At 34.2% G+C, this 21,486-nt stretch overlaps 1 protein-coding gene across 3 annotated transcripts; it reads right to left on the bottom strand.

Annotated features, from left to right (window-relative positions):
- Nucleotides 1-361: 361 nt before the first annotated feature.
- On the bottom strand, nucleotides 362-20,695 carry LOC105148101 (odorant receptor 85f). 3 transcript variants are annotated; one of them, XM_011059604.2, is made up of 6 exons: nucleotides 20,189-20,692; nucleotides 17,211-17,617; nucleotides 15,823-15,922; nucleotides 1,381-1,482; nucleotides 1,138-1,296; nucleotides 362-783 (listed from the first exon to the last, which is right to left on the bottom strand). In XM_011059604.2, exons 1-6 carry the CDS (start codon nucleotides 20,477-20,479, stop codon nucleotides 715-717), a joined length of 1,128 nt encoding a protein of 375 aa, XP_011057906.2. In that variant the 5' UTR covers nucleotides 20,480-20,692; the 3' UTR covers nucleotides 362-714. The 3 variants fall into 3 exon arrangements, with proteins under 3 accessions (XP_011057906.2, XP_087270586.1, XP_087270585.1); XM_087414460.1 differs by lacking the exon at nucleotides 20,189-20,692 and having other exon boundaries at nucleotides 17,211-17,276; nucleotides 17,348-17,440; XM_087414459.1 differs by lacking the exon at nucleotides 1,381-1,482 and having other exon boundaries at nucleotides 20,189-20,695.
- Nucleotides 20,696-21,486: the final 791 nt, after the last annotated feature.

Raw genomic sequence — 21,486 nt, 5'->3', positions numbered from 1 at the left:
TATAGGTTACACAGGCGCACAGGCGTAGAGAGCGTTCGGGCACACGACTTTCCACGCGAAACGACTTTCACCATATTGTAGTGTTAGAAGGCCTTCGCTTCACGTAGAAGGTCGTAAAATATATTTTAAAGTATAGAAAATTTCTGTTTCCTCTAGTAGAAGAGAGACATCATTTTTTAAACTTTTTTTGTTAATAATTTTTTAACAAACGGCGACCGCCGTCTAAAACCTGTTGAAGATCACTCAGGGTCAGCATATGTCAAAATCATGGTCAATGTACGCTCTTTTTCCATGTAAGTATTTACCGTAATTTATTTTGAATCACTATTTTCTGAATCGAAATACAATATATATACAGTAATTTGCACATATGATTATTTTTATTAAAAAAACAATCGATTTTCGAAAAAAAATCAATGTTATGTTTACAATATTATGTAACAGACAATATCTTACGAACTAATTATTCAAAATAATTTTATACTCATTAGGACTAAAATTTCAACTTTCAAATAAGACATAGCTTATATATTATGATTTTTTGTGTAAAGATGATCACATCAATCTATGATTTTAATTTAGAAACGAAATCAATGAACATGATTTTACTTTTATTAAAAAATACGCTCTTTAAACTTAATAAATATACAATTATTACACAAAATATTTATACAATTCGAATAAATGTAGTCTCACCGTATTAGCACCAATTCGTTAATCTTCATCTCTTTCTTCAAGTATAATTCGAAAAGTAGTCAGATAAGAGAAGGCAGTTGAAACATACTAAAATATTGCAAATATAATCTTCTTAATTTAAATAGTTTAAATAATTGCATTGTTTAATAAAAGGAATTAAATTAATTTTGTCATTTGTATATAAATAATAATAAACAACATATAAAAAAATTAATTTATATATTTATTACAAAAACCAGGAGATTTTACTTGCGAGGAACATTAACAAAAACATATATAAATGTTTATAAATAATTTTTCATTTATATTACATATTTCCAAATAAAAGTAAAAAAATGACAAAATATCTCAAATATGTACATCTATTAAATAATATAAAGTATTAGTAACAATAATAAAGTATAGTAACAAAAATACTATGAAATAAAATCGATGACTCACTGAGGCATAATAATGTAATGAAACAGTTGGTAGCATGCAAGGTACGTTTACAGCTATAGGTTGTTGCGCACGCAATAGAGTATGTAAAAAATTTTTTTGGAAATCAACTTTCTCCTTATACCATATCGAATCATATACAGCATGTGCAATATCAGTGCTCTAGAGAGAGAGAGAGAATATTCTTAGTTTATTAATTTCTAAATGTATCAAGCTGTTTTTTGTATACATATAAACGTAACTTACTGCACTTAACAAATGATCGGCTGGCCATGCACATAAATATACTTTTGCAAGAGACGAAATGAAGAAAATTAAAAATGTTGATTTTACTGACATTGGTTGTCGCTATTAAAAAAAAAAAAAAGATTGCAACAGATGATAATAGATACATGACCCGTGTAGAAAATTGTTAGGATTCAAAAAAAGACCAGATTAGTATATGCCCTAAAATTAATCGAACCTTATTAGGTTAGATCACTTGAACCCAGTATGGCATGTAACAAATTGTTTATCAGAACTCTATAAGGAAAAATTATCGAGACCCTAAAAGGAAAAATTATTGAAATCCTAAAAAATAAGGATAAATTATCAGGACTCGTTAAAAACTATCAGGATCCTGTAAGGAAAACTTAGGAAGGCTCCTTAGAGCCTTATGAGGAAATATTATGAGAATTAATTTTATGGTATTTTGAAGCGATCACCCATCCGAATGCGCATCACCATTCGCGTGCCACCATTTGCTTGACCTCTGTAATCGTACGGTAACTGCTACTTCGATGATCCACGAACACTGAATGTTAATGAATGTATAGTTGTGATATATCTGTCAATATAATCCTGATAGAAATTTGTGCAATTTAACTGAACATCCAGTCAGTCACTATTATACTTGCTATCAAAAACTATATATTAATTATTAAAAATAAAAATTTAGAAAGGCTATGAACCAAATAACAGCAAAGTAAATGTACAAATATAAAAAACAAATATAATTATCATGATCTAACACAAATAAATAACAAACGTCATTTCGAGCTCGATCGGGTCATCTTCAATGTTAAAAATAAACATAATTAGAAAGAACTAAATTAATATATAATATTTAAAATAAAACGGGTCAACGGTAAAAAAATACACTGTAAATGGCCATCAGTAGAATCGCGTCCTGTCATCGTGAATGTGAAATTATGTCCGCAATGATGAAAGTAAAAGTTAGATGACACAATCGGGCTCGAAATGACATTTGTTATTTATTTGCATTAGATCATGATAATTATATTTGTTTCTTATATTTATACATTTACTTTGTTGTTATTTGGTTCATAGTCTTTCTAAACTTTTATTTTTGATTTGTATTATTGAATCATGTTACATGACGCATATGTATATTAATTACTCTTAAATACTATATATTGTATTAATTCCTCTTATATATACGAAAATAATACAACTGTAACATACATGGTGCATTATAAAAGTAATGTGCATGATTTTATTGTGACGCAAATATCCATCGCAGCGGGGTAAAATGGGTCGGGAAATGTGGTGGCGGGTCTGCCCTTCCAAGGCAGCCGGTCGCCAGTTTGCTCTGAGCAGTCTGAGTGGAAAGACGTGCCTCCGCGTGAAGTGTGTTTTTCGACTTTGTAACACGGCGCGATGGAGCTTGAACAGCGATACGCCATCAAGTTTTGCGTGCGACTTGGAAAGAATGCAACCGAAACATTCCAGATGCTTCAAGAGGCCTTCAAGGACGACTGCATTTCAAGGTCACAGTCCGGGAGGTGGCACAAGGCGTTCAAGGAGGGTCGGGAGGAGGTCGCCGATGAATCCCGTTCTGGACGCCCAACAACGGCCAGAACCGACGAAAACGTGAATCGTGTGTGCGAAGTTTTGCGTTCCGACCGTCGATTAAGCATCCAGTACATCGCTGACACCCTAAACATGTTCACATTTGCGGTATATGGGATAGTGACGGAGAATCTGACATCAAAGACGCGATCAAGCTCCACCATGACAATGCCCCTAGCCACATGGCCTTCATCGTTGCCAACTATCTGGCCCGGAGCAACACCCCGGTGGTCCCCCAGCCCCCTTACAGTCCCGACTTGGCTCCGTGCAACTTTTTTTTGTTTCCCCGTCTGAAGAGAGAGCTGAAAGGAAAGCATTGGGAGTCCGTGGAAAACATCCAAAAGCATGTTACAACGTTCCTAAGAGACATTCCCGTCGAGGAGTTTCAGCATGCCTTCCAGACACGTCTCCGCAAGTGTATTGATTCAGGGGGAGAGTATTTTGAAGAATTTTGAGCATTTGTACCGGTACGATCAATAAATCTATTTTTCTCAGAAAATGCGCATTACTTTTAGAATGCACCATGTATATTATCATGAGACAGGAATATCAACACAACGCGTATCATTCATATCAATACATTCTTTATTGCACAAGTTTCTTCAGTCCAACTCGAATGTGCGCGTACAAATACAAGATCCATAGAACATATATTTAGGTGCAAGAAAAAAGTACAAACAGACATCACCATAGATGGTGCTACTCTATCGATCTACATTATCATTTATAAGCTTAGAAGATTTTGGAACTGTTCCATTGAGAATGAGTCGGTGGAAAAAGCTAGATTGAGATTAAATTAAGAGTTGAGACATAGGGTACGATCTTGGTTTCCAAGATTGCTAAGTCTGCTTTCAGTAGTTAGAGTAATCAAACTAAGACTGGTAATAATATTCACAAGAAAGTCGACATAACCTAGATACTGCGGTCTGTATCTGACCCGTCGTCCTCTCCCACGCTTGCAGGCGAGGATCGCTAGTATACAAGATTGAAATTAAGGGGACATCGAACGAGGAGAGTAAGAGGCTGTGCCCCTGGTTCTTGCAATAAAAGAAAAAGCGAGCAACCAGATGACCATTTTTATAAAAGGTTGCCATTATCTTGTGCCTGTTCAATTGCCGTTGCAAGTGAATGATAATTAATCGAAGTAGGAATATTGATGTATCCAATTTTTTTCAAGACAACAAGATCCGTATACAGTATGGATTCAATATAAAAATTTATCCGAAAAAGAACCACAAGTAAAAAGATTGAGTTCACTCAAGATATTATAGGATTATCTGCTCTCATTACAAGAACATTAATTTGCAATTTTTATGCAGCAAATTGAAATCCAAAATTAAGATGAGTTTTAAAAATTTATTTAAAGCCAATAAATTAATAGCCGATCCCATTCTCGATGATTATGGTCTTGAAACCTTTATTTCAAGGCAGGCTTAATTAAGAGGGTAGACGAAGACATTCCTGAAAGTGAAATTCTGGAAGCTGCATGGAGTCACTTTTAAAGTGCTTCATGCTAGGAGACTCAATAAAAGAAACAGGATAGAACCTAAAGAAGAAGACGAACCCAAGTGGATACAAAGCGGATCCGTTGTTATAATCTTTTCAGGCCAAATCCTGCCGAGCGAGATTTATATTCATAAGATCAGATTCAACGTCGAATCCTACATGCCTACCTTGCCTACAATGTTTTAATTGCTTCAAATACAGTCACCCAAGTAAAGTATGCAATTCGAAGTGTATTATGTGTAGCGAGAAAAAGCATGAGGGTGAATGTATTAGAAATACCTCTATTTATTCTAACGGAAAGCATCGCTCAACTGATAGGAATTGTCTGGTCTTCCTTAAAGAATATGAAGTGAGAAGGCATACGAGAATATTACAATGAATGATATCGGAAAGTTAGTTTTCCATAAAACGAAACTGAAATTCAGACATGGCATCGAGGAATTTTCATCAATCCAAGATAAGAGCTCCATCTTGTTTAGCGAAGTCGCCAGAAGTCGGTTGGAAAACAGAGTATCCAACGCACTGCCATTTTTTAAAAATTGCATCAGAAGTCTTTGGATTTACAAGGAGTGAATCTTAGTCAAGAAATAGATCAACAAAAATCAGTAAATTTTACCTAGAGATCACAACACACATTACGTGGCAGGAGGATGCCATGCAATATTAATGACAAGCATGATTCCATTTATAAAGAAGATTTAAGCTACGTCGATGAGAGATTAAAGGATAGTAATCAATTCTACAAAAATCAAAATGAAAATTGCGAATATTTCATCGAAAGTAGGAACAAAAGCTTCTTCTCCAATGGCATAACTCTTCAGCCGATTTCTTATGAACTGCAGGCGGGATTTTCCAGCAAGGTTTCTGATGCAGCGATTATGTTGGAGAGGACTGATGAATGCGATACATCAAAGAATCAGAGAGAAAATATACAATATGCTGCTCTTAAGGACATCACAAATAAAAAGGAAGTTAACTTTAAGGTTTGTTCTGGGACAACAACGGATCAATTAATATACTCGATAATAAGAGTAAGATTTTAAACACTTGATCGAAAAATAACCTTAAAAGCTAATTTTATTGTATAATCTATTTTAATTTTTATACAATGTCTAATCAGAATAATATAAGGTGTAGTAAAAAGAAATCCATTATTTTTCCAATAGGCTTTAGTAATCTGTATCTCGCGTTGTATAAGTGCGATCGGATTACGCTAGATGGCGTTAGAAAGATAAGATTTCGTATTAAAAAAACTTCTCAGTTTGTGATTGCTTGACTCAGTATTGTTGGAGCGCGCGTCAAAGATGGACACCAGCAAAGAGAAAATACGCCATATTTTACAGTTTTTCTTCGATAAAGGCGAAAACGCAAGCCAGGCAGCTGAAAATGTGAATAGTGTTTATGGTCCTGATACTGTAACAGCCAATCACGCGCAATTTTGGTTTCGTCGATTCCGTTCCAATTTTGATGTCAAAGATGCACCACGCTCTGGAAGGCCAATTGTCGAAAATGTCGATAAAATAATTGGAAATCGTCGAGTCCGGCCGTCATGTAAGCACTGTTTCGATTGTCCAGGAGCTAAACATTGCACAAAAAACCGTTTGGAACCACTTGAATAAGGCTGGATACAAAAAGAAGCTCGATGTATGGGTGCCACACGAGTTAACGCAAAAAAACCTCATGGATCGAATTTCCATCTGCGAATCGCTGCTGAATCGCAACAAAATCAACCTATTTCTGAAGCGGATAGTGACTGGTGATGAAAAGTGGGTCACTTATGACGACGTCAAGCGAAAACGGTCGTGGTCGAATCGCGGTGAGCCGGCACAAACGATGACCAAGCCAGGATTGACGGTCAGGAAGGTTTTGCTGTGTGTTTGGTGGGATTGACAGGGAATCATCTACTATGAGATGCTCCCCTACGGCCAAACTCTTAATTCGGACCTGTACTGTCAACAATTGGACTGTCTGAAGGAAGCAATCGCTCAAAAGCGGCCAGCGTTGGCCAATAGGAGAGGAATTGTGTTCCATTAGGACAACGCAAGACCACACACATCGATAGTGACTCGCCAGAAGCTCCGGGAGCTTGGTTGGGAGGTTCTTATGCATCCACCTTATAGTCCGGATCTGGCTCCAAGTGATTACCACTTGTTCCTGTCTATGGCGAATGATTTTGCTGGTGAAAAATTCGCCTCAAGAGAAGCTTGTGAAAATCGACTGTCCCAGTTTTTTGCCAATAGGGACGAGGGTTTCTATGAGAGAGGCATAATGGAATTACCTTCAAAATGGCAACAAGTTATCGAACAAAGTTATCGGTGCATATTTGACCTAAATCGGATCATTCTAACTATACTAAATAAAGCCTTCAATTTCATGCAAAAATAATGGATATCTTGTTACTGCACCTTATATTAAAATCTGTCAGTGGAATTGCCATTGCCTTAGAGATAAGTTATTCGAGCTGAAAAAAATGATGTAAACTGGAATATTTTTATGATTACAGAAACATATCTTAAACCTCTCCTTGTTCTTCTTGAGGGAATTTGAGACAATTCCGATTTGATAGATTAAACAATCAACGAGGTGGCTTTTCTTATTAAGAAGGGCGTAATTTTCAAAACTATGCAATTGGATTTTGTTCCAGAAGCTCTTGAGGTGGGCATTGTGTGTATCTCTTCCTCGATGGAAGAAATTACTCTAGTAGCGTGCTATAGACTACCTTCACAGAATAACAATATTAAAGTTAATGAATGGGTGAAATTTTTACAATCTATCCGATCTATCGGGAATCTCTTTCTTCGGGAGTAATTTCAACACCCATCATATTGCATGGAGCAGCAAAACTAACAGTGGAAGTGACAATACAATTTTTAATTTTACTGATCCAGAGCAGTATATTCTCCTGAATGATGGCAGTGTTACTCATTTCTCAGGCCTAGTTCTTGCATCGACCTATCAATTGTGAGCTCTGTCTTTACCTTGAAGAGCGAGTGGAGAGTGGTGCGGGACAATTGGAGGAGTGATCACATTCCAATTACCACTGAGCTACTCCTACAAATTCTATCTCTAAGAATACTTTTAAATATAATGTTAATCGGATTGGATGTTGTTTGACAGTTTCTGAAACGAAAACCACAGTATTTTTAATTCGATAGAGTTTACTTATTTTAATGCTTAAGATTCAAATATATTCAAATATATTTAAGCAGTTGTTTGTAACTAGTTAGTAATAGTTAGTAACACTCCATGTACAAAAAGGATTTAATACTCGTTACAATTACGTATAGGTTTAAGCGCAAATTAGTTTGATTTTTTAAGAGTTATGCGAAAAGAATATAAATAACCTATAAATTAATCTATTAATTCGTATATGAATTTTTGTGGGAATATGTGACTCTGTTGACGAGTCTGATTCTTAAGACAAGCTAACGCTTATCGTGATGTGATGGAAGGTGTAAAAATTGACCACTTGGCTTGTAATTAGTAACGATGAATTTATTCCAGGAATACGACCGTACAGGACGAGCGCCATACTTTAATCTATCTCCTTATTTTTTCTTGACGCTGTTTGTAAGTAACTCGCAAACTACAAAATCCCTAGGCCTTCCTCCGCTCGCTGCGCTAGTGAGGCATTGAGAACGTAGTTCCCTACATACTCCCCCCTCCCCCCCCCCCCACGAATGACAACGAATCTAAACACTATGTTTATTTATTAGGTTTATAAAATACTGCTTTAGTGATAGGTACATTTATAATGTCGGCACTTAGGTCTACCACGTATCATATAAAACATATCATTGCATGTTGTCTTTGGTGTCTGTCTTAAGCTTACATTTGTCGCTGGGAGAACTTATCATAGTTGAGTTAGACCGTCAGGCGCGATAAATTTTTCAGGGTTTAGTTGAACGTGTCGGGTTATTTTTGACTGTTGACAATCTAGACAATTTTTGCACCACCTCGCAATGTCGCGATACATGTTAGGCCACACATACCGTTGACGGATTACCCGATTAGTGACTTTAGGACCCGGATAAGCTGCGTCATGGAACATGCGAAAGACGCGATTTCATAAAGATGCCAGTATATAGGAGCGGATTGCCTCGCCGGTCATTTCACAATAAAGTGTGGTATGCGTCGGCACCCATTGAATTCACTTGGTAAGCGGAAATTCAGGAGGATGGATCGTAATTCCTCGTCTTGATCCTGTTGCTGTGCGAACTCATTTAATCTCGGCAGGTAAGCGGATGGCTTCGATGCGGGAAAGGGAATCCGCCACAATATTATCATTGCCCGATATTCGATACGCGTGATGAACGATAGTTGTCTCTGTTGCCGGAGTGACGCCTTTTCGGAACGTTGCATGAACGCGTAGATGAGAGGCTTGTGATCTGTCACAATCTTGAAATTCTGCCCTTCAAGGAAATAACGAAAATTAGGAAAAAATTTTACCTATTAATATTGGTGATTAGTTCTTCCGAAGACAAGAATTTAATTTTGATCATTTATGGCAGCAAGAATACAATAGAATTAATAGGAAAATAATTAACCTGCGTAGGAAACATACCAGGTGTATGCATAAGTTTTTTCCGGTTTTTTGGTAAAAAAAAACACGTAATTTTCAAGGGAAATTAATTTTTTTTTATTCAAAATATTGGCCATCGGCTTCTACACATTTCGCCCATCTTTCAGGTAATTTATGAATACCATGCCAGAAAAACTGCTTGTCTTTTGCGGCAAATCATTCGTCGAGTCATTTTCCAACTTCCTCGAAATTGCTGAAGTGCTGCTCTGCGAGCGCGTGCCCCATTGATGCGAAGAGGTGATAATCAGATGGCGCCAGGTCTGGGGAGTACGGCGGGTGCGGAAGGATGTCCCATCCAAGCGATTTCAAGGTGTCTTTCACTGGTTTTGCTGTGTGAGACGGCGCATTGTCGTGTAACAAAATCACTTTGCCATGTCTTCTGGCCCATTCCGGTCGTCTTTCGATTAATGCGTGGTTTAAATTAATCATTTGTTGGCGATAGCGTTGTGTATTAACGGTTTCGCCGAGCTTCAAGAATTCATAATACACAATACCGCTCTGGTCCCACCAGACACAGAGCATGGTCTTCTTGCCGAAGCGATTTGGCCTTGGTGTTGATGGACCGACTTCGCCAGGTGAAAGCCACGATTTTTTCCGCTTCGGGTTTTCAAAATAAATAAATAAATCCATTTTTCATCACCCGTCACAATTCGATGCAAAAATGATTTCCTTTCGTAGCGTTGAAGCAGCATTTCACAAGTGACTTTGCGATTTTCCATTTGACGTTCATTCAAATTGTGTGGGAGTTTATCGATCTCATTTACCGAGTTTATTGATCTTTCCCATTGCTCGTAAACGTCTGCTGATTGTTTCTTGTGATACACGTAATGCTTCTGCTAATTGCCGTTGAGTTTGAGTTGGGTCTTCATCCAATAACTCCTGCAATTGCTCGTCTTCGCATTTTTGTGGTCTACCAGAGCGCTCACTGTCTTTCACATTGAAATCACCATTTTTAAATTATCGAAACCATGTCTCACATGTTCTAATCGATGGAGCGTGTTCACCATATGTTTCTACCAGCAAACGATGACTTTCAACAGCCTTTTTCTTTTGATTAAATAAAAAAATCAATGCTTGCCGCAAATGTTCTTTTTCAGGCACAAAACTCGACATGATCACTAAACGATAAAACAAAGACGCTAGTTTTTGGCGGACTCAACTTGTGTGTGTTTGTAGTTAAATGTCAGACGAACAAAATGGCGTATGTGTCAAATTAATACGCTGCGTACTTTTCGCTGGCGCCATCTCTTAGTTAAACCGGAAAAAACTTATGCATACACCTGATATTTCTAGAGAATTATCTAACATTAAGAATATTAATTAAAACATTATACAACCATCGGATTATAAGATGAGTAGTGATGCCTCTAATGCATCCTTGATTACAAAAAACGTTTTTGATAAAATGATATCAAATAAAACAGATTCGGTTTACAATATCAAGATCGATCCTGGTAGCTTTAATACAAAATTTGATATCTCAAATGCCAACGAGAAATGGCTCATTAATCTGAGTAAGGTTGACATTCCAAATAAAGCTAAAATAGTTTTACAATTGGGTCAATATTTTAATTTATCTAATAATTTAACGAATAAAGAACAAATTACACGTGAGTTCATTAAACACGATGAACAACATTTGTTTAAAGCTGACGAGGAAATTTGCAAATCGATCAAAAATGAGACATCCCACATCCTCAAGTCTATTAATAATTGTGATACAGAATCAGCTGAAAACAAAATTATGAAAGAGGGTGTAAGAGAGGTTAAACGATTCATCTCAGAGAATCCTGAGATTTTAATGACGAAAGCGGACAAAGGAAACACCACAGTAATCATGAATCGTGAAAATTATCGAGAACAAATGTATGAAATTCTTAACGATCAAACGACATATAAGGTAATAGATAAAGATCCTACAAATAAAATAAATTTAGAAATTAGGAACTTATTAAAAAATTGGAAAAATAAGGGATACATTGACCCAAGCATATATAAAAAAATTATATGTTTCTGATAGCGAACTTCCGAGATCTTACGGACTGCCAAAAATTCATAAAGAAGGCCATCCACTAAGATTAATTGTTAGTTGCATTAACAGCGCCTTTTATCCACTTGCGACATTCTTAAAAGAAATTATCAATAAGAATAATAATAATAATTTTAGTTATGTTAAAAATAGTTATGATTTGGTTGACAAACTTAATGGAAAGGTTATCGAAAAAAATTTTAATATCATATCATTTGACGTGGTCTCCATGTACACTAACATTCCTACGGACTTAGTATTAAAAAGTATTGAATGTAGATGGAACTTGAAAATAAGACTTCGATTCCTTTGCATTTGTTAAAGCAGTTATGATCATAATTAACTCCACGTTTTTCAGATTTGATAAAAAAATATTTAAGCTGATTTTTGGCATGCCGATGGGCTCTCCTCTATCGTCTATACTAGCGAATATAGTCTTACAAGACTTAGAACAAGAAATTTTCACTACTAATAATATCATCTCTCTGTTTTATTTGCGATATGTTGATGACATTGTGTTAGCTGTACATGAGGAAAAGGTTGAGGAGGTTTTAGATTTATTTAATTCATACCACGACAGACTTAGATTTACGGTTGATTTTGGCGATGAAAACGGTATCAATTTTTTGGACGTTAAAATAATGATTCAAGAAGGAAGCATCATCTTTGATATGTATAAAAAACCTATTAATTCGGGGAGATATTTAAATTATTTTTCGAATCATCCATTAGCACATAAAAAGGGAGTAATCATTGGACAGCTTGACAGAATTTTAATGTTGTCACATCCCAAATTTCATGAAAAGAACATTTCGGATTTAATTCACACTCTTCTCAATAATGGCTATCCTCTCAAATTCTTATTTTCGACGATTAACAATAGAATAAAAACTTTGGAAAATAGAACTAATCCAGAAAAAAATCGTGAAGTTAATAATAACGAATATGATTCCAACAAGAAAAAATTTTTCACGATACCATACTTAAGCAAGGTTTCTGAAAAATTCAAAAAACTTGCATATATTCATGGGTTTAATATAGATTATAAACCGATGAATAAATTAAATACAATTATTAAAACAAGAAAGGATCCCTTGTTTAAGGATGACCATTGCGGGATAGTTTATAAGATTAATTGTTTGAATTGTGAATCATCATATGTAGGCCAAACTAAGAAAAAATTAAAAACTCGTATTAAAGAACATAAGACTGATATTAAGAAATCTACTTCTGAGATGTCAGTTGTTTCACGTCACCGTGTGAATGAAATGCATGATTTTGATTGGGATAACATTAAAATTTTAGATACAGAACAATCATTGATGAAACGAAGAATTTCAGAAATGATACACATTAAAAACCAAATAAGTGGGATCAATAAACAAAGTGATACTGAAGGTTTGCCTGATGTTTATCTTCCTCTTCTAAAGAAAGATCTCTTTCGCACTTAATAAATAATTCTAAACTTTCTAAACTATTCGACTCATGGATATAAATAGAAAAAGATGTGATATGACCAATAACAACACATAGTGTCACGACAAATTTCTATCTGTGAAATGAGTATACTTGTAATTCATCGATTTATTTTGCTGTAAAACAGGTAATGTTTCCTTTGTTTTATACTCCGTTTTAAAAGATATTAATAATAAAATAAATTATTGTACATTAGAATCTGGAAATTCTCGTTCTACACTTTTCACTACATGACTTCTGACGTTCTAACATTATATGAAGCAGCGTCGCTTTGATGCAAACACGATTTTCACAATTATAACACACGATGGTTGAATTTTATTCCAACTTGATGTAACTCTGCGTCTTAAGAATATTATTAATTTTACTGAAGATGGCCAGATTGTGGCCGAAACGTTTAATGTTTTTATTGTAATTCGTAATGCAAGAATAATTAAATATCACTAACTACATCTTGTACTTGTGATTCTTTATGCTCTTTCTTTTCATATTTTTTAATAACGAAAATATTTCACTGCCTCGGCAATCGCCGTAAGTTCCCAATCGTACGCGCTATAGTTTTGTTGCGCCGAACTTAATTTGCGCGAAAAAAACGCAAAAGGTTTCCAAGAGTCGTCTAGGTGTTGTTTGAGGGCGGCCTCGATGGCAAAATCTGACGCGTTACAAACGAGGCGCGTCTCGGCTGCGTCGGAGGGATGAGAAAGTATAATCGCGTTAACCAGATTTTCTTTGCACTTATTAAATGCTTCCTCGACCACCGGCATCTACCATATATGATTGGCCGTTTGTCGTTTTTGCATGAGTCGCGAAGGTAGTGCCTCATTTAGTAGTACCTGAACGGTAGCTGCATTATGTAGTAGTCTACGATAAAAGTTGACAAGTCCAAAAAAACGACGCAATTTAACTATAGTGTTAGGCCTTGGAAACTCGCGAATGGCCTGAGCCTTATCGAGTGTTGATTTACAACCTTCGCTGTTAATCATAAAGCCGAGGAATTCTAATTCTTGCTTGCCGAATTCGCATTTCTCTATATTGAGTCGTAAGTAAAATTTTTTTAATCACTGTAATACTATGCGTAAGTAGGCTTCGTGCTCTTCGAGAGACGTCGACGCTATGAGAATGTCGTCGATGAATACAAATATAAATTCCAGGTCACTTAGTGCGCGGAAGATTTGACGCTGAAATGCTTGACTCGCGTTTCTAAGACCGTATGTCATAAATTTATATTCGAACAGCCCGAAGGACGTAACAACAGCCATTTTCGGAATATCTTCCGGTGCCATTGGAATTTGGTTGTATGCAGATCTAGCTTAGAGAAAATGACTATCCCAGATAGGTTGGAGGAGCAGTCGTGCAAATGTGGTACGGGAAATTTATCCGACACTGTGATCGCATTAAGACAACGGTAATCGCCACAGATCCTCCATGACCCGTCTTTTTTTTGTATCACGTAGATAGGACTCGCCTATGGACTACTGGACGGACGGCATATGCTGGCTTCGACTAGCCGTTGAAATTCAGCCTTTGCTGCTTTTAATTTTACCGGACTTAACCGCTTGGGGCGCTCGGCTATCGGCGAGTAATTACCCGTGATAATGATGTGATGACGAACATCGCTGCTGCAATTCGGAGTTGCCTGTTCTAGACCGGTGGCCTCCGGAAATTCCGATAAAACGCGCGCGAACTTCGTACTGGAATTGACCGTGCTGATGGCCAGCTGTGGTACCGATTTGACAATGCCCGACAGATACACATTGTTTTGCGGATCGATGAGTCTGCGATCCTTCAAGTCCAGAAGGAGACCGTATTGTGCAATCAGGTCGGCCCCAATAATCAGGTACGGAACTGATGCTACGCAAAAATTCCATGTGAGCGGGCGTATCCCTAAATGTAAGGTTCGGAACGACTCCCCATACGTGTCTATACGCGTATTGTTTGTCGTAAAGCTTGAAATTGCTCGGAGTTTTGTTCTATCTGCTGGAAAGCAGCGAAATTTTCATATCAACAAGGTGACTCGATCGCGGATGTGGAGATGGACAGAAGAGTCGACGCTTGCCATACCTGTCTCCTAGGTGGCAGACAACTCCATTCCCCCGCCTTCCCATCCTTGGGATTAGACCAAGACCACGGGGATTTGTCAGTTCCCTTACAAACTCGCGTCTGGTCCCCGAAAGTTCGATACAGCCAGTAGACACTAGAGCGTCTACTTTTGGAACGCTTACGATTTTTATCTGCCCCGGCTCTGATCTGAGATCTGTTGGACCCGAGCCGCGAGGGTGACCACATTGGAGGCCAGATGGTCGATCTTAGCTTCTAAGCCGGACGACTTCGATTCTGACAACGATGTGACAGCACACTGCGCAGAGTCACTCGCGGTTTCAGCTATTTTATCCGTCATTTTGGCTAGTTATCCAAATCCGTGCATTTGCAAGAATGCGTCTAATGTATGGTATTCTGATACATATTCAAAAAATAGTTTTTATTACGGCGTTGTCGCATCGCTTGTCAGTGTTCAAGTTGTGGAGTCGACTGACGATCTGCGACGGTTTCCCTGATGTAAGCACTTGGCCTTTTATTAGTTGTCGCAGTTAACTTTCTGCTGACGCTGAAAAATTTTCAATAATACGCTGTTTTAATTTGGTGTATGGTTCGTTCTCATCGGGCTCCGCGATGAGATCTCTGCAGCATGCGAATAAACAAATATTTATAAAGTGCAAATTCCTACCAAATCCCGATAAGGGTCTTATCAGATATAAATAAGAAACTCTTTCTTAATGGCATCCCTAATAAATCTTTCCCTAATAAATCTTCTACATATAAGTTAGCCCTAATAAATAAGTATTTATAAAGTTGATGCATCCCTATCAAATTCCAATGAGGACCTTGTCAGGTATAAATGAGAAAACCTTACTTATGACATCCCTAATAAATTATGATCAGGACCTTAGATTAAAGTAAGAAAATCTTTCTTATGGTATCCCTGATAAATAATGATGTTACATAGGGCTATCTCTAACAATTTTCTACGGGATGTTATGCTTTGTCGAACGATGCTAAAATGTTTTTTAAATTAGTATGTGCGAATTACAAAACACCTTTATAGATACACTTGCTAAATGATAAGAAAAAAAGTATAATAACAGGATTTTAACATAATAATATAATTCTTACAACAAAAACTGAAGAATTTAGTAAGTATAATGCTTATATTTATTTTTTAACTAAAATAAATAATTATACTTACGCTGAGAAAAGTGCAACCAGTAAAAATAATAACTATCGTACTGACAGCTAACGACGCTAACATTACATATCGAATAGAAAGCGTAACTTTTCTTCCATACCTGAAATGATATATATTTATTAAAATGTTGCAGTTAACATTAATATATAAAAATAACTACTTATGTTTTTTTTAAATTTTATTCAGCAATAAAAAGAAATATTTGTTTTGTATCAGAATTAATTATTGTATATTTTAATTAATTCTAGAAGCTTACACCAGTCAAAGCTAGATTTAATCTTTTAGATAATTTTTATGTGAATTAATATACTCAATATGTAATTATTCGAACTACGCGCCAAAATGATATTTTGAATTTGTAAACGCAATCAAATTATTATAGTAATATCATAAATTAAATTGATAAGCAATTTAATAATTTGATGCTCAAGATGTTAATATACTGAAAAATTGTGAAATTTATTGCAAAAAATATTACCTAGGTCTGGAGTCGAACCCAGATCCATTTCACATAGAAATTTAAAAGCATTAAAGATCCAGTTTTGACCGATATAGATTTTTATCAATTGTGTGTTTATCAATTGTGTTCTCACGGTTTACAATAAGACTCTTATTTGTTTATATTACGTCGCTTGAAAAAGATGTTGTTTCCTTACCGATTATTACGAAAAATATTACTAAAGCGTCGGTAGTCTAAAGATTTAGGACGCTCGTACGGAATAAGAGATCCGGATTCTCCCGGCCGAAGTAATATTTTTCGCAATAAATTTATTTACAGTTTTTCAGTATATTAACATCTTTTTAATAGGATGCTAGATTGAGCATCAAATTATTAACTTGCTTATCAGTTTAATTGGTGATATTACTATAGTAATTTGATTACGTTTATAAGTTCGAAAATTCATTTCGACGCGTCATAATTACATATTCGAATAATTACATATTTAGTATGTTAATTCACGTAGAAATTATTTAAATTATTAAAGATCTAGTTCTGACCGGTTTAGGTTTCTAGTTTATTGATTGTGTTCTCTGTACTGTCTAAAATGATATTTTTATTGTTAATTAATTCTGATATACAAAATAGAGTTAATCATACGTATATTAAATCACATATAAAAATTATTAATTATAATCAATATTTTGGAGCAATAATAGGTAAAGAATGATGTGGGTGCGTGTGTACTATATATATATATATATAATATATATATATTATATATATTAATTTTCCATTTGAACTTAAGTTTAAACTTTCTGTTGACAAAGTATTATAAATTGTAATTTCAGTATTTTATTATATGTATAGAATAGAACTTTTTTTATATTTTCAAAAAATGTTTTCAAGATAAAAGTTTCTATAATATTATTTATAACTCTAAATTTACCATAATAACTCTTGATGTTCTTCTATACATGCTCGCAACTCGGTAAATTTTTTGACGGCTCGAAATCTATTCGATAAGATATCACATCTCGCTGACACAAACCACAATAGAAGTGCGATAAAAATATTTGAGCATACCTGCGCATAACTTTGATATATGAGTAATATGTGATGTAGATAAATGATAATCTTTAAAGGTTGATAGTCCACAGAAAACGGATATTCTATATCGATGGGAAAAGGATGAGGTTCTACTACAGGACTGATGATGAGCAACAAGCCGGTAACAGTGAAGGCGCATATTGAGCCTACATAAATCGATTTACAACTGTTAATGTATCGATGAAAAATATTTCTCTCCTCTGGTTTCGCTCGCTTGCAAAAGTCTTCCAATTCGTAAATTACGTACTGCAATTGAATCATGACTGTGATTAAACAGAAATGAGTAAATGTAGTTAGATTACATCTCGGCAATTTTATTATCCCTCAGATATGTTGTAGGGGAAAATGTCCTAACTAATTTTCTACAATTTTTGTAGTTAAAAGTAGGAGACGGCACTTTAGAAGATGAACAAATTAAGTTTCACAATAAGTATAGGATTATAATTTTCCATATAAAGCGAAGTCTTCCCTCCTACGAGACGAAATCTATATGATTGTACTATTTTACATGAGTTTTGCAACTTTTCACGTAAAGCAAGGTCCTATAGCTCCCTCCATGCTTACGAGGTGAAATTAAATCTATGATAGTACTTCATATAAATTTTCGATTTTTTACGCAAAATCCACCCCATGTCGCTCCCTACAGCTTACGATGAGAAACAAAATCTATTCTTTTTCTTCTTATTTGAATAGTTCCTGCCTCCAAAGTTGGGAGGAGGCCAAAAACGAGATCTATAATTATAGGGGAAATCTGGGGGCAAAGCGGACACTCGCCATTACTCATAAACTATATGTTGGCAAGAACTGAAACGAACATAACTTCATCCGTCTATTACCTATCTGTCGGAAGCAATTGAGTTATTAAGAGAAACACTGCATATCAGAGAATATAAAATCCAAAAATGACGATAAACTTTCAATATTTCAAGGTATTTTCTCCATTACAAATAATCCTAAGAAATTATATTTTCCTAGGATTACTTGTAAATATTATATTGTGTTCTTAAAATGCATATGATTGTCTTGATTTATCATAAATCGTACAATAGTTGTTACTGACTTTGGTTTTATTTTGATTGCTTTTCAAAAAGTCTATGCTGGGCAAAGCAAACCGAGCAAAGTGAACCGGGCAAAGTGAATCCAGTTTGCTGGTCACCCATTTGTTTTGCCTGTCACTTACCTATTTGCACCTATTATCTGTTACATTTTTCATTCTTTATTATTATAAATGGTTAGTAATTGTAAAAGAAAAGTTCATCAAGGCCAGTGAAATGAAAAATCCATGCAACTTACCATTAGAGAATGCAAATCTGCAAAATTTTGTGAAGGAAATACCCAGAAAACATACAACGAACTTAAAACATGTATGTATTAATCTTTTAATTTATTCATTAACCTATTAATGATGCATAAATGCACTGTGCCTATCGATATTCACTTTACTCTATCTCCTTATCCGCTTTACTCGGAGATTAGAGCAATGCGAATGGTTTTACTTATATATCTATTTTTTTAATGTTTTAAAACTATTAAATGTTTGAAAGTTCTGTTTATTATATTTTAAGCTATAATAAAGTACATATAATTAAAATCAGCACATTGTTTCTTGTATCTATCAACCAATATATTAATTTTTTTAAAGCCCTTTAAATTTTGAGATATCCACTTTGCCCGAGTTTCTTCTACTGTGTTTTATATGATTTTCAAACACATAATCTTTATTGTTCATAATATACCTCCTAAACCAATGCCGTTTCTCGCTTAATATAAAACTTTAACTTATTATATCTCCTAAGCCAATGCCGTTCTCTATTTAATTTTTGTAAGAAATTATTCAGAACATTCTTCCCTGCAACATATCTAAAGGACAATAATATCGATAAAATGTAATTTAAATTACACATTTACCTAAAAATGTTCTTAATATAAACAAAAATAATAGAGTAATATTACTTTACAATATGATTAAACTTTATATCAATCTGCTTGTTTTAACATTTCAATTTATAAAAATAAATCAGTTGATATTATATATAGATAATATTTAAAGATAATTTTCAAACAAGAAAATAATGAACAATATGTTCCGTTAAATATTAAATATTAAAAAATATTTTATATATGTATATCAGAAATTACAAGAGTATTGATACACATTTAAAAAGAATTAGAAGTATCGAATTTGAATTGTCATACTAGAAGTATCGAGTGACCATGTCTACTTTTATTAAAAGAATGCTAGAACCTCTTGTATTACCGATAAAACTAGCTTTTTATTATATTTTTGTTCCTGTTGAATTTCTTCGTAGTAGTTTTACAGAATAAAAATTTCTTTTCCACAATTAAAATGTATATGCTAATGTACTTGTCGCTGGTGTAATTCGTGTTCAAAACTGGAAAAAATAAAAAATTATAGATTTCTTTATCCATTTTACCTTTAACGTTGATCGGCATACTGAGACAGAAACACTACGAAGAAATCCAACAAGAACAAAAACATCAAAAACGCTAGTTTTATCGGTAATACAGGCGACTCCAGCTTTCCCTTAATATTATATTTATTACCATTATCATGTCTATTTTTCATTAATATTATATTTCTTATGTAAACAAAAAATGAAAATCTGAAATATTTTAACTTATCAATAATTAATGTTCTTTTTATTAACGAAATATTTGATTTTTCATTATTTTCTTTATTTTCATAATAATTTATTTGTTTGATTCCTTTAATGAGCAAACGCATCACTACTTCTAATGTTAATTACTTATTATTTTTTTTTATATTAATTATATAACTAAAATAACGCTTCTTACTTGGAGACGATCGTATTGAATTGAAAAGCAAATTATTTGTAAAGGAACTTCAGTAGTGGTACATAACTCGCAGCATAATTTCATTATCAAAAATAAATCCGACCGATTGCTATAAATTGTATATAATATCGCAATCATCATAATCATCCCGTGTAGAATAGAAAAGTAGCGAAATATTTTATTACGTATTTTTTCACATTTTGTGGCAGTTGGTGGTAATGGCCAGCAACAAGCAAACAATAAATCCACTTTCAAAAACGCAATAAGTTTCTCCATCGTTATATCCACCATAATAATTGTTTGTTAAATATCGTTTTGTTACAATTACACAGCGATTTGAACTTTGTCAGGAGAAAATATCATTCACATTAAAGATACGTATGTATTTAATTTACTATCCACGTGTATTAACTGTTGGCATAAAATTTCTTCGACGATGTAATACAAGCAACCTCTCTGATACGCATTTCCTACTAGTTTTGCTTCGTTCCAAAGCCGTGCATTATAGGTTTGTGAATTATTCAAGCAAATAATGTATTGACGCTGAACCGTAATAGTACAATTATGTTCTTACTTCCCTATATGAATACAGATAATCTTAATTACTATATGGATGTAAGAGAGTTCGAAGATTATAGAACAGTGAGGAAACATAATATACATGTGAGTAGCTTTAATTATTCTGGAAACAGTTTACTAAAGAACGTTCTACTTTAAGAAGATGAAGTCACATCAGTAATTATAGTTATTGAATTTTTGAAAAGGGTTCGAACAAGTAGCTGAAATATGTCAACATTTCGAATTTAAGAGAATAGGTTTGAATATTAAATTTATTATTGATATATAAAATTATCATTGATGTATAAAATAACTTTACGTAACAAGTTCTGTGGTTGGCTTTTTAATACCCTTAATCCTGTAAACTTATATCATTATAATATATATCTACATATACATATATGTATAATACTATCAATATATATGGATAATGTTGATAAAGAAAATTGCTATCTTATCATATGCTTATTTAAAATATATTTAATGTTTTATATTAATAAATATTTAATTATTGAAAATTGTAGAAATTAACTGTGTGAGGTTTTGTTCTGCTTTTATACTTTATAAAAACGAAAAGTACTGAATCTAAAATTATTAAAAATAAATATTAATCAACACACTAATTTTGTCTTATATGCAATTATGCAGTATATATAAAAGTAATAATGTTTTTTGTGCAAATTGTCCCGTTTTTATCACAGAAATTAGCTATTACTATATATAATAGTAGAATTTCAATA

This window comes from Acromyrmex echinatior, chromosome 16 (assembly GCF_024713525.1).
Source record: "Acromyrmex echinatior isolate Ae372 chromosome 16, ASM2471352v2, whole genome shotgun sequence".
NCBI lineage: Eukaryota > Metazoa > Arthropoda > Insecta > Hymenoptera > Formicidae > Acromyrmex > Acromyrmex echinatior.
Note: the sequence above shows the minus strand (reverse complement) of the source record. Positions and strands in the feature narration are given on the sequence as shown.

What these genes read in the sequence shown, in the direction of transcription:
- LOC105148101 (XM_011059604.2), bottom strand. Translation starts at nt 20,479, where the DNA reads ATGGTGGATATAACGATGGAGAAACTTATTGCGTTTTTGAAAGTGGAT. An exon ending in TTCAATACGATCGTCTCCAA is followed by an intron (nt 17,618 to 20,188) that starts GTAAGAAGCGTT and finishes ATTCAATTGCAG; the next exon opens with TACGTAATTTACGAATTGGA. An exon ending in CATTACATTATTATGCCTCA is followed by an intron (nt 784 to 1,137) that starts GTGAGTCATCGA and finishes GCAATATTTTAG; the next exon opens with TATGTTTCAACTGCCTTCTC.